The sequence below is a fragment of the Parasteatoda tepidariorum genome, chromosome X1 (genome assembly GCF_043381705.1).
Source record: "Parasteatoda tepidariorum isolate YZ-2023 chromosome X1, CAS_Ptep_4.0, whole genome shotgun sequence".
Lineage (NCBI taxonomy): Eukaryota > Metazoa > Arthropoda > Arachnida > Araneae > Theridiidae > Parasteatoda > Parasteatoda tepidariorum.
Genome location: NC_092214.1, coordinates 11,865,311 through 11,877,088, shown reverse-complemented (window position 1 = coordinate 11,877,088; position 11,778 = coordinate 11,865,311). Strand labels below are relative to the sequence as shown.

The 11,778-nt window shown below is 29.6% G+C and overlaps 1 protein-coding gene across 1 annotated transcript in view; it reads right to left on the bottom strand.

Annotated features, from left to right (window-relative positions):
- The window catches only part of LOC107451508 (uncharacterized), a 161,314-nt gene that overhangs the window by 138,239 nt on the left and 11,297 nt on the right, over nt 1–11,778 (bottom strand). Inside the window, exon 2 of the mRNA XM_016067629.3 lies at nt 3,204–3,300. Coding sequence (XP_015923115.2) covers nt 3,204–3,300 — 97 coding nt within the window. The remainder of the gene's footprint in view (nt 1–3,203; nt 3,301–11,778) is intronic.

The window sequence follows — 11,778 nt, the reverse complement described above, 5'->3', positions numbered from 1 at the left end:
ATATATATACACTCAACTCAGTTGCAGATGAATCTATTTTTTACAAAAAATATCATTAGAACTGATCTATAACATGAAAGTGGGAACCAAGATATTTTACTTCTTAAAATAACTACTGTACTAACCGTTTTCAAAATGTTAAATGCATATTTGTTTAATTGAAATTTATTTAATATATATTACTGATGATTTCGCTTGCAACAAACAATTTGGGTCATAGATAGCTCACCTGTCTTGCTCTCTCTGTGAACAAGATTTTGAAATATTTCATACTTATAAATTTACTGATTTATTAATTAATCTGCAGTATTTAAAGTTTGGAAAAAAGAAATTTGAAAGTGAAAAAACATGTCTAATTTAAATAAAAAGATAACATTTAATATCAAATATTTGTCGGGTCATTTTTTTAAAAGCGTTTTTGATCTTATATGTTTTGAGACATAAAATAGGAATTATTAATATCAGGCTATATAAGGTTTCTATATGAGTATCACAACGCCTGTTAACACAAAACCAGTAGTACCTAATTCCACTATTAAATAAGTATCGTTGGCATCAATAAGTCATTTATTATGCTCCTCTCCTCCAAAAGATGAGAGTTTTAGTAAGTTTTAAAAAAAAAGCATTTTAAATGTTTTGATTCAATAACAGGATGGTATCCTAAGAGGTAAGACGTGCAACCCAACAGAACCTTATCTACTCTCCAACAACCAAAGAACATTCAAAGGTGAAGAAGTCTATAGTTTGTCTAAAATAACAACTCCCCCAGACATTAGTCTATACCTGTGGCGGGAACTATAGTAACGAGGTATGATTATTTCAAGTAGGGGTGCACTGTTTTTGAGTGGCTCGGCGAAAGAAAGGGAATCTCTTTCCACGGTGTTAGTCCTAGAATGAAGCTCCCAAAAATGAGCCATTTTTGTTTCCATAGCACCAGACGGCCTCAGACTTTGTTGCGGGAGGAGTTCTTAGCTTAAACAAACTATAGCTTCCATTGATATGATGTAAAACAGTCCCCTAAGGTTAGGTAAAAACAACATTTAGGAGCAAACCTTCACAGGTTCTTGAAACGGATTTCCACCCTCCTCTCCTACTAACCATTATAAGCGATCGAATACATCATATCAATGAGAAGACCGGTTCCATGTCGTTGGCACCTCTTTTCAGTTGTATAGGAATGTACTAAGATATTTTTCTTTTCTTGATATTTTTCGTATTTAATTGTTAAAAATATTTCCATGACTCTTTCTATTAAAACAGTGCTTAATGAAGTTTTCAGTTCGATATAGTTTTTCAACTTAAGATATTTTAATTTATTTGAAAATGAAGAGAGAAACTGACGTACTTCCTTCTTCTATGACTCTCCACAAGCTAATAGTGAAAGCATGCGAAGTGTTGATATGGGTAGAGAGTTCTGCCCCAACTCTAGCCCATTTCGACCAATAATTGGGGCTGGGAAAGCGTTGGGGTGAAGTTTCGTTTTTCTTATCGTTGGTTTGTTCTTTATTTTTACACTATTGATAAACAGTATTGCACTATTAATTAAAACATTTCTTTGAGAATACATTTAAATCTGGTAACACATTTTGACATGGAAAGAAAGGACAAAATGGCGGTTGACGGGAAGCAGCATATCCAACCATGCATGTAAAAGTTGTCCAAAGTGGTTTACATGTATTTGGTCACGTGCCATGCCCTGGATCTTAGTTCAACTGACGCTTTGCTAAATCTGAGTATAGTTTGTCTAAAGTAAGAACTCCCCCAACCATTCGTCTGGACCGGTGACTTTGGTAATGAGGTATAACTATTTCAAGTAGGGATGTAGGGTGACTGTTTAGGACAGGGTTTGGCTTGGATCAGCAAGAAAAAGAGGATTCGTTTTCTTTGGTCAACTGTATTAGCCCTAGAAGGAAAAGAAGCTACCCTCCCTGAAATGAGCTATTCTTGTTTCCATAGCAGCTCAGACTTTGTGGCGGGAGGAGTTCTTACCGTAGACAAACTGTGTGTTGTTCACCTTGTAAGTTGTCTTTCAGACACCAAACCGAGCAGTTACTCGCGTTAGTTACGAAGAGCTGGACTTCTCATTTCTATATTCTTCGCAACAACCATCCTGAGTCTGAATGTGTGATAGACCTCAGCAACCCTCCAGAATCTGAATGTGCGAGAGACCACAACAACCATCCAGAGTCTGAATGTGTGAGAGACCACAACAACCATCCTGAGTCTGAATGTGTGAGAGACCACAACCATCCAGAGTCCGAATGTGTGAGAGACCACATGAAAACCTAATATTTTTTCCTTCGAGACTTATATATCATTAAAAATGGGCTTTGAGGAGACCATTCTTTTGCTCTCATTTGCTCAACAGTGTGAACATGTAAGTAAAATGAGATATGTCTAAAAAGACATTTAGCAATCTTTCCAACAAGAATAGGATGAAATTATTGTGGGAGAAAATCTCATTTACTTAAATATCGGTGATAATTATAATTTTTTCTCACCGTTTATATTACATTGCTCGCTATTGTTTATAAAATTTAATTACATTGTTATAGTATTTGTATTATTTATATTACCAGAATTTTTAATAAATTAATGATTATTTTGATACATATCATGACAATAAGTTAGATCGATTAATCTGTTAGATCATATATATGAATAAGTTAGATAGGATATATGACGATCAGTTAGGGTTTCCGCAAATTTTTTGTCAAGCAGCAAACAAACGGTGTTAGGATATTAATTAAACGTGTGTTTGAGTTGTTGAGCAAGTGTACACTACGTCAATTTCAGCTTATATATTTATAGCAATGGCTTATATATATATTTAGAACAATATTACAGTTGGATTTAAGACCAGTATAAAAAAAAATCCATATTATTTCTTATTAAAACAATTTTTTTTACAATAAATATAAAATAGTTTTAAAAATATATGAAACTTGAAAACATTAAATTGAACTTTTCAGGGTGGTGCCTTAAAATGTTCAGACAAATTCATATTTCGCATCTGAATAATTCTTTAAAAATATTTTTAAAAAAAATCATTTTTTATAATAACAAAAGTTTCTTACAATACATATTTTTTGTTTTCCGTATCGAGCGTTTTATGACTGCTATTTTAGTTACGAGAAAAGCTATAAATACAAAACAAAATGGGATTTATTAATTGAATGGGATAATTAAAAAATTTCACTTACTTTGGATTTTGATGAAAGCCTAAAAGATTGCCTAAGGGATGTTGCCTTTTGCCAAATAGACTGGCTTTCTTTAATTTTGGGATTCTCGTTTGATGATCTGTAAAATTAAAAGAAAAAAAAATTATTTTCTATGCAGCATTTTACTTCTAACAAAGAATTTAATAGTCATATTATCATTTAACACAGAGCTTTCAGTAATCTTTTTACAAAGCGAATTTAGTAAAAATGATTTATTTAATATAGAGAAAAAAAGATAACCAAACAATGGATTTCCTCTTCCTTAAATTCATTTGAATATTTTAAAAATGGACTCAAATAGGGTTCACGTTCTTATATTTATATTATCATTTAACGCAGAGATTCTTGGCATATTTTTACTAACTGTCTAAGTAAAAACAGTTTATATAAAACGGAGGGAAAAAAACCAAACAATGAATTTCCTCTCCATAAAATCCATTTGAATATTTTGAAAATAGACTCAAATAGGGTTTACTTTATTGAAATAGATGGGAAAAAAAGGAGAATTCCTTTGATAATTTTCAATTCACTTTCAAATGTTTTTTTCAAATACAATGTTAGTTGATATTAGTGACAAATTTAACTTATAAGAAAATTATTTTGAAAAAGTGATGTAAAGAAAGGAAAATTGGTTCCACATAAAAAATTTTAAGTAAATTTTTTTCAATGAACTCATTTATTAACAATCAACTACAGCATCTACAAGTATTAGCGTGAAAGGCATCAAAAGTTATTTTACAGAAACATCAGCTGAATTTAACAAAATATTTTTAAGAAATTAAAAAATATTTGGATACCATTGTGAAAAAGAAACAAATGCTGGCTTCATTCATTAATTAACTGTTTTATTCTTCACAACATAGCCTTTTAGACGATACTAAAAGTTGTCGATTAATTACACATTTTTGATTGTATATGAAAACTCGATTTGGGCTTAACTTGTTGACTTGAAAAAAAAGTGTCTCTTCACTCAATTTTTTGAATTGTTCAACTTCCATTGTACAACAGTTTTTACAGCGTAGATAATTATATCAGATAATGTATATGATCGTCATAATATATTAATAAGAGTTAATTTTTTATTTTATTTCATTTTTTTTATAAACTAAGCTAGCAGTTTATAATTATGTAGATAATTTTTCTAGAAAAGTATTATTTATATTACCAGAATTTTNTACCAGATAATGTATATGATCGTCATAATATATTAATAAGAGTTAATTTTTTATTTTATTTCATTTTTTTTTATAAACTAAGCTAGCAGTTTATAATTATGTAGATAATTTTTCTAGAAAATGTACATGACAGCCATGATATATTAATAAGAGTTAATTTTTTATTTTATTTAATTTTTTTTTATAAACTAAGCTAGCAGTGTATAATTATTTAGATAATTATACTAGAGCATGTACATGACAGCTATAATATATTAATAATAGTTAATTTTTTACTTTATTTTATTTGTTTATTTTCACATTTTGACTTTTTTTTATAAACTAAGCTAGCAGTTTTGAATATTAATTAATGGAATAAGCTTAGATGAATAACAATAGTTAAATTTTTTTCCATTTTAGCTTTCGAGGAATAATATGTTTTGGCCAAACAGATTTCAATTCTGGAAATAACGAAATTATTTAGTAGGTTCTTAGGAGCAATATCATTCTTATCCTCTCATGACGAAATATAGGAAAATCACAGTTTCTGTAAAAAGTATGTAATTTTCATGCTCTTTTTTTCCCCCAACAAAATAAGTTCGAAAATTTCGTGTTTTTTATTACTTTTTTCAAATCGGATGGTGATTCTAAAATTGGGACGGCTTTGGAATCTTTTTACAAGTTTCAATTTTTAGCATTTGCTGTTTAACAAAATATAAGGCTTTTTTTTAATAACAAAATATACTATAATAATATTTTAGAAATTTTGCTAATGTTGAAAAACAATTTTAGCATTTTTTTTTAAAAGAGCAGCTTTCTTAAAGTTAACGGTGTAATATATAAGCTTAAACGTCGAAATAAAATTGCTGTTCGAATTTGTTCATTTAAAATACAAAGCAAACAGTTGTGGTTTTTTGAGTCGCACTAATATGTATTTACTTTTCGCAAACCAAACAAGAAATTATAAAGCAAATAAATAAATAATTTGTTTGTACAATCTTAGAGAAAAGGGTGCTCTTATTTACTACTATCAGTCCGTTTTGCATTGAGTAATTTTAACAAAGAAAATGTTCTTAAATTCTTATCGGCGAATTCGCTGATAAGAATTGTTCTGAGAATCGAAAATAAAACTTAGCCATTCCTTAAAACGAGTAGAGTTTAAAGAAAAACCTTCAGTACCAATAAAAATTAAACAAAATAGTTTAGTATACTATCGGAAAAAAATCAACCGTGGTAGCATACAGAAAGAGTAAAAAATATAATGAAATAATTAGTTGAATAGTTCTGTGAATCACACGTCTCCAGGTAATTAAAAATTTTATTTCAAAATTACGATGTTAGGACGACTTATAAGATACTGAGATATTTTAAGAAGCATAAAAATTTTGGCTACATATTCGGCAGCTTCTTATGTTCGATATCTTTATACACATTGTAGAGACTTATAAAACATCAACACTATTTTAAATAACCTATGTTGAAGTCACAAGAAACAACAAAAAAAGACAATCAATTATTTATCTTCATTTTTCGAAAAAGTAGTATGCTTAATAAAATAGTCAACTGTTTTGCATCGAATAATTTTAAACAGCAAAATGTTTTTAATTTCTTAATGAGATATAATTTTCAGCTAGCAGGCAATAATTTTAAGTTTTCTTTTAATAGAAACTTGACAATAATTTAAAAAGGAATTTTACTTTAAAGAAAAATCTAAATTAGAGTACTACAAAAAATTTATAAGTATATTAATGAAAAAATAATATGCGTGGTAGAGTAAGGAATAAGATTTCTAAAAATGTTACAATTTAATTAAATAGTTGGTAAAATAGTTCTGAGAAATACACGCTGACAGGTAATTAAAAAAAATTATTTTAAGATTAAGACGATATATAAGATGTTGAAAAACTTTGAAAAGCTTAAAAATGTTGACTACGTATTCGTATTAATAATTATAAAATATATGTTGAAGAAATTTATGAATATATAATTCCAAATCTACGAATGTATATTATTGAAATTTGTCAATTATTGACGAAGCAAACTAAAAAATATAATATAATGAAATTAAATATAATCACAATCTGATGTATAATCACATTCTATCAGAAACATGCATTTATAAAACTCGACATTCGTTGAATAAACTGTTTTTTATTCAATAAAATGTTTTATTCAAATTTCTTTACTAAATTACGAATAAATTTTTAGACGACTATAAAAGATACAACGTATTTAATAATTAAAAAAAGAAAGAAAAAAGGGTTAGCAATCGGCTATTAGCGAACAAAATATGAATGAAATTTTACCCTGCGGGCGCATATGTCAAGTTTCTGGTAAGTTAACCACATTTAAAAATTGATTGCACCATTTAAATGTTTCTTCACTGTCGCCAAATCATTTTTTTTTAAAAATAATTCATTTTAATTTTTTGCCGCTTCTACTAAATAAATACAGTTGAAAACGCAAAAAGAGAAATTAACATTAAGGGGTCCAAACCTTAGATCGCTCTCCTGACCAAACTTTAGGGACCATATTCCTCAATTTCAGCTACCCAACCCGTATATTTTGAAGGTTAAATATCCAAATATGCAAAAAAATAAATGTTTATTCAGAAAAAGTACGTTTTTGTGTCCGATTTCGTAACTTAGATAATAGTTAGCGCTAAATAATTAGCATATTTGAGATCAACCCCAGTAACCATTAAGTTTGACACTTAGTACGTAAAAATCCGATCATTAGAACGAAAGTTATTCAGGGTGACATTTTCCTTTTTTTTTTCCTCTTTTTTTTATTTGAGGAATTAAAAATGAATAAAATAATTTGAATGACAGACTTTGGTGGGATACTTTTTTTATTTTTAAAGTGGTAACAAGATGTATACTTTTAAGTTTTTATCTTTGTTAAACTAAGTTGATTTATAATGCATGTTAATAATTTGATAATTATTTGAAAGTTCAAACAATATTTTTTCAAAATTTTGCGAACAATTGCAAAATAATTTGTCAAATCACCTGCACTACAAAGAATTTCCACCATACAGTGTAACTATAGAAATTATTGTTTTGTTGAAATGAAAATCGGAAAGATTTGTTATAAACACTGAAAAGGACTATGAGGAAATTTTATTTCTCTATTGTTGAATGAAGTTAATTTATTTTAAATTAAAAAGTTCAATAGAAAGTACTAATAAATGTATATCCTTTTCAAAAGTTATTGGAAAAATAAATTTTTAAAAAATTTACTCTTTCTTTAGAATATAATGGAAATATTAAATAATTTAGGGATAATTACTGATTCCAAAAATCATTGCTGTCCGTTTTAACTTTCAGAACCCTTTTTGTTCCTACCTTTCGAGAATGGAATCTTTGGAGGACCCTTGGCGCCCTTTGCCGTGCGCGAAAACTAGAATTGTTCCTCTAGCTAGTGGAAAAATCCTTCCTCTTGAAAACTGAATTGACTAAGCAACTGATTCTTTCTAAGCAAATGAACACTTAATTTACAAAATCGACTAGAAATCGTATTTCTATGAATACAACTTTTCAAAAATTCAAATTTCTGCTTTTTTTGTTAAACTCCTTTGTTTTATCATCAGTCAATTCTACCTAGAAGAACTAGTCAAATTTTCAATGGGTTTTTTTTTGTCCACTGGCTTCTTCTTAAAAGTCTCCGAAAATCAAAGACTAAATTAATTGAAAATTTTACAAAATATTTTTTAAATGTTGTTCTACTAAGCCATAAAAGTAGTATTAAAAAAATTTAGCCCTTTCTTTTAAAAAAGGAATGGTTCAGATAAAGACTCTTGTGCAGGTCACTGCTCTTATTCATTCTTGAGCAAGTCAAGGTCAGAAAACAAGTCTTACAATCAAATTCTTTACTCGCATTTTACTTTCTTCACAAAGCGATTTCTTTCTATATTTGATTGGCTTCATTTACTGATTGTTATTTAAAGTCGATTAATAGCATATGCTAGGGTGAATTTAGATTTTGCATGGGAAAGTCTAGTTTTTAGCATAAAAAAATTGAGTCGAAAAATAAATTCTTTCTTCATATGAATTTATAAGAAAAAATACCATTATTGGAGGAATATTTTTCGATGTTTTAGGCAAATCAAAAGAATTATTTTTAAAGCAGAATTTTCTACCACTATTTATTTCGCATTTAAGTTGATGTATAAAATCAGAAATTATAAAAATGTAATATATATACGACTACAACATTTTAAACTCCTTTTTTTAAATGAATTTAAAAAAGAATAGTTAATTTGAGTTTCACTGATTAGCTGAGTGAATCGGAATGTTTCACTTGAAGGGAAAATAATTATTTAAGAAATCATAAATCTGAGTGAATCGGAATGCTTCACTTGAAGGGAAAATAATTATTTATGAAATCATAAAGCTGAGGAAATCGGAATGTTTCATTTGAAGGAAAAATAATTATTTAAGAAATCATTAAGCATGAATTTCTCAGCAAACTTTTAGTTTTTCAAATATCATCAAATTCCATGTAAGCAAATATGTCGTGACTTACATTAAAATTGGGCTTTTAAAAGACATTTTAATGAAACTATATTGAAAAAGAAAAATTTATCTGGGTGTTTATTTCTTTGAGTCTCATTTTACCTAAGACGTCAAAAACGCAAAATAAGCTTGAAAAAAAGCATTCAATAAGTTTTCACAATAATATTAAAAACAAACTCGTCTAAACGGAAATTCAATAATTTTGCTTTATGTAGCAGCTGTTTTAAAGCATTTATACAAACTTCACACACTGACAAAAAGTAAAATTTTAATTATTTTATTTATTGTGACCCATATTAACGTGGACTTGAGAAAAACCTCGATTATGAAATACATGGACTTGAGAGGAGCTTCAATTATGATATGCCTGGACTTTAGAAAAGCTTTATGAGATACGTGACTTTGATAGGAGTCCCAATTATGAGAGGCTTGGACTTTAGAGGAGCATCAATTATGAAATACGGGGATTTCTGAGATGCTTCAATTTCAGGATGTCTACACTTGAGAGTAGTCTCAATTATAAGATGCATGGATTTGAGAGGAGCTTTAATTATGATATGCCTGAATTTTAGAAGAGTTTTAATTTTGCGATACGTGAATTTGAAAGAAGTCCTAATTATGAGAGGCTTGGACTTGAGAGGAATATCAATTATGAAATACGTGGATTTCTGAGGAGGTTCAATTACAAGATGAGAGGAATCTCAATTATGAGATGCATAGATTTGAAAGGAGCATCCATTACGAAAGTTATTTGTCTTCAGTGACTTTTAAAAATGATATTAAAACTTAGTATCTCTTTCGTTTTAAATAGCATCTTTTATTTCGATACTTGAATAGGGAAAAACGTTAAAATTTCATTAGAATCAATAATAAGTTCTGGACAATGAATGAATCAGAAGAGAATGAAGTGAAAGAAAGATGTGGAGAAGAATTTTTGGTAATACAACTTTGAATTATGCAACAAATTACAAGAAATCCAACAGATGTGGTCGGATATGGCCACAATAAACAAAAAAATAGCTTTCGATAAGGGGAAAAGAGGCATCACACCTACTGCAAAAACAGCTGAGCTGTGTAGAGGTAAACTGGGATCGGGATAGAATAAGCTGCTTGAGGGATAAAATGGTGTAGAAGAGTTGTGTAGGGATAAGTACAGAGAGTCTGTCTGTGAAAAGAACTTCTTTCGCCACTCGTCTGGAGCGACGGTGGTGACTATGGTTACAAGTTTTAACAATTTTAAGTATTAAGTCAATATAATGGTAATTTTCACTCGACCCACCCTGTTTATAAGGGTATACTGGAAGGTCTTGATAATCTCCTCCCCTCTCAGGAGAAGGTTCATGACGGCACAAGCCCCGATTGAGTGACTCGGCGAAGCCTCTCCACAACATTTACTAAAATCAATTAAAATTTAAATAGTATGGCACTTAGCTTTACATTGTGCAAGTTACAATAAGAAGTATCAAGCCATGATGGCTCAGGGGATAGAACGATCGCCTTCCAATAAGGTGAACGAGGTTCGAATCCCAGCGATGGCTGGTCGATATGAATCCGGCTTGCACGACCACAGTGCTGACGTGAAACATCCTCAGTGGTAGACGGATCATGAGTTAGAGTCCCTTTGTCGTCAGGCTAACCGTGGGGGTTTTCGTTGTCTTCCACTCTATGTAACGCAAATGCGGGTTAGTTATATCGAAAAGTTCTCTACTTAGGCAAATTTCTCCGAATACTTGATCCAGGAATTCTCTTGTCTTTTGGATTGGGTTCAAAATGACAAGGCTACGGAGTTGAACATTAGTAGTCGTAAACCCTAAAATTGGGTCGACTGTTATAAAATAAAATAAAATGAGAAGTATCAAAATAGTTTATATCTATTATAATAGACAATTTCTTTTAAAATGCATTCAGAATCCCTCCGCGAAACTACTTTCCTAAGAATACTATTTATTAAGTTATTTTTATGCCTCTTACTTTTGTTTTCACCCTAAACGCGTTATTCACGACCTGACGTCACACCTGTTCATCTACTGTTCATTTACAATCGCTGTGCGGTGAAAGCCAATACATTCTTGCTTTCCTTTAAATTTTCGTAATTGAACCCGACTATTTTGGATGGTCAATAACTATCTGTATAATAAATTGTGCCCTAATGTAGCTGAATGAAAGCGTGGGTTTGGTATAACATATTTTTATAACGTTAAATTTCAATAGCACCCAATGAAACATTGCTAACAGTTGGCGAAATTTTCCAATTCTGAATATTTTAGATTTCTTTTTTGGTCAGTAAAAAAGATGTTAGAATGAATTATGTATCTCTGATATTACTTATTAAAATAATGCGTTACAAATACAAAAAAAATTTTGTTCCTTAATTTTTTTTAACCATATTAATCTTAATTGTAAGTATATTTCAAATTCATTTCGAAGATTTATTTTCATGTTAAGTGAAAGAAATGTTAAGAGAATATTTTATGTAGAATAGTTTTAGATTTTAATGTATCACCAGTAGCTGTGCATAAGGAAAGATTATCAGTCAGTTCATAATTTTGGTCGCCAACCTGTCTTAATATCATGGCTCGAAAAAACTCAAAAATTGTACCCGTCCCCGAGGACGGCTTGTCCAACAATGTACCCCATCCTCCTTTGAAACTAACCCGTCACTTCTAAATAAATAAAAATATAATTTTCTCTTATTTATTATAAACATTCATATAAATTGCACAATGAATTAGTAGTTACTAGGATTGCATTATACAGTAATAAAAGGAATACTAGGTTACTAATAGGAACCTAGTATTTCTTTTATGAAATAATTTATTTCTTTTATGAAATAATTTAAATGACAAATGTCAAGTTATCTGGAATGTCAATTTATCCGAGGGTACT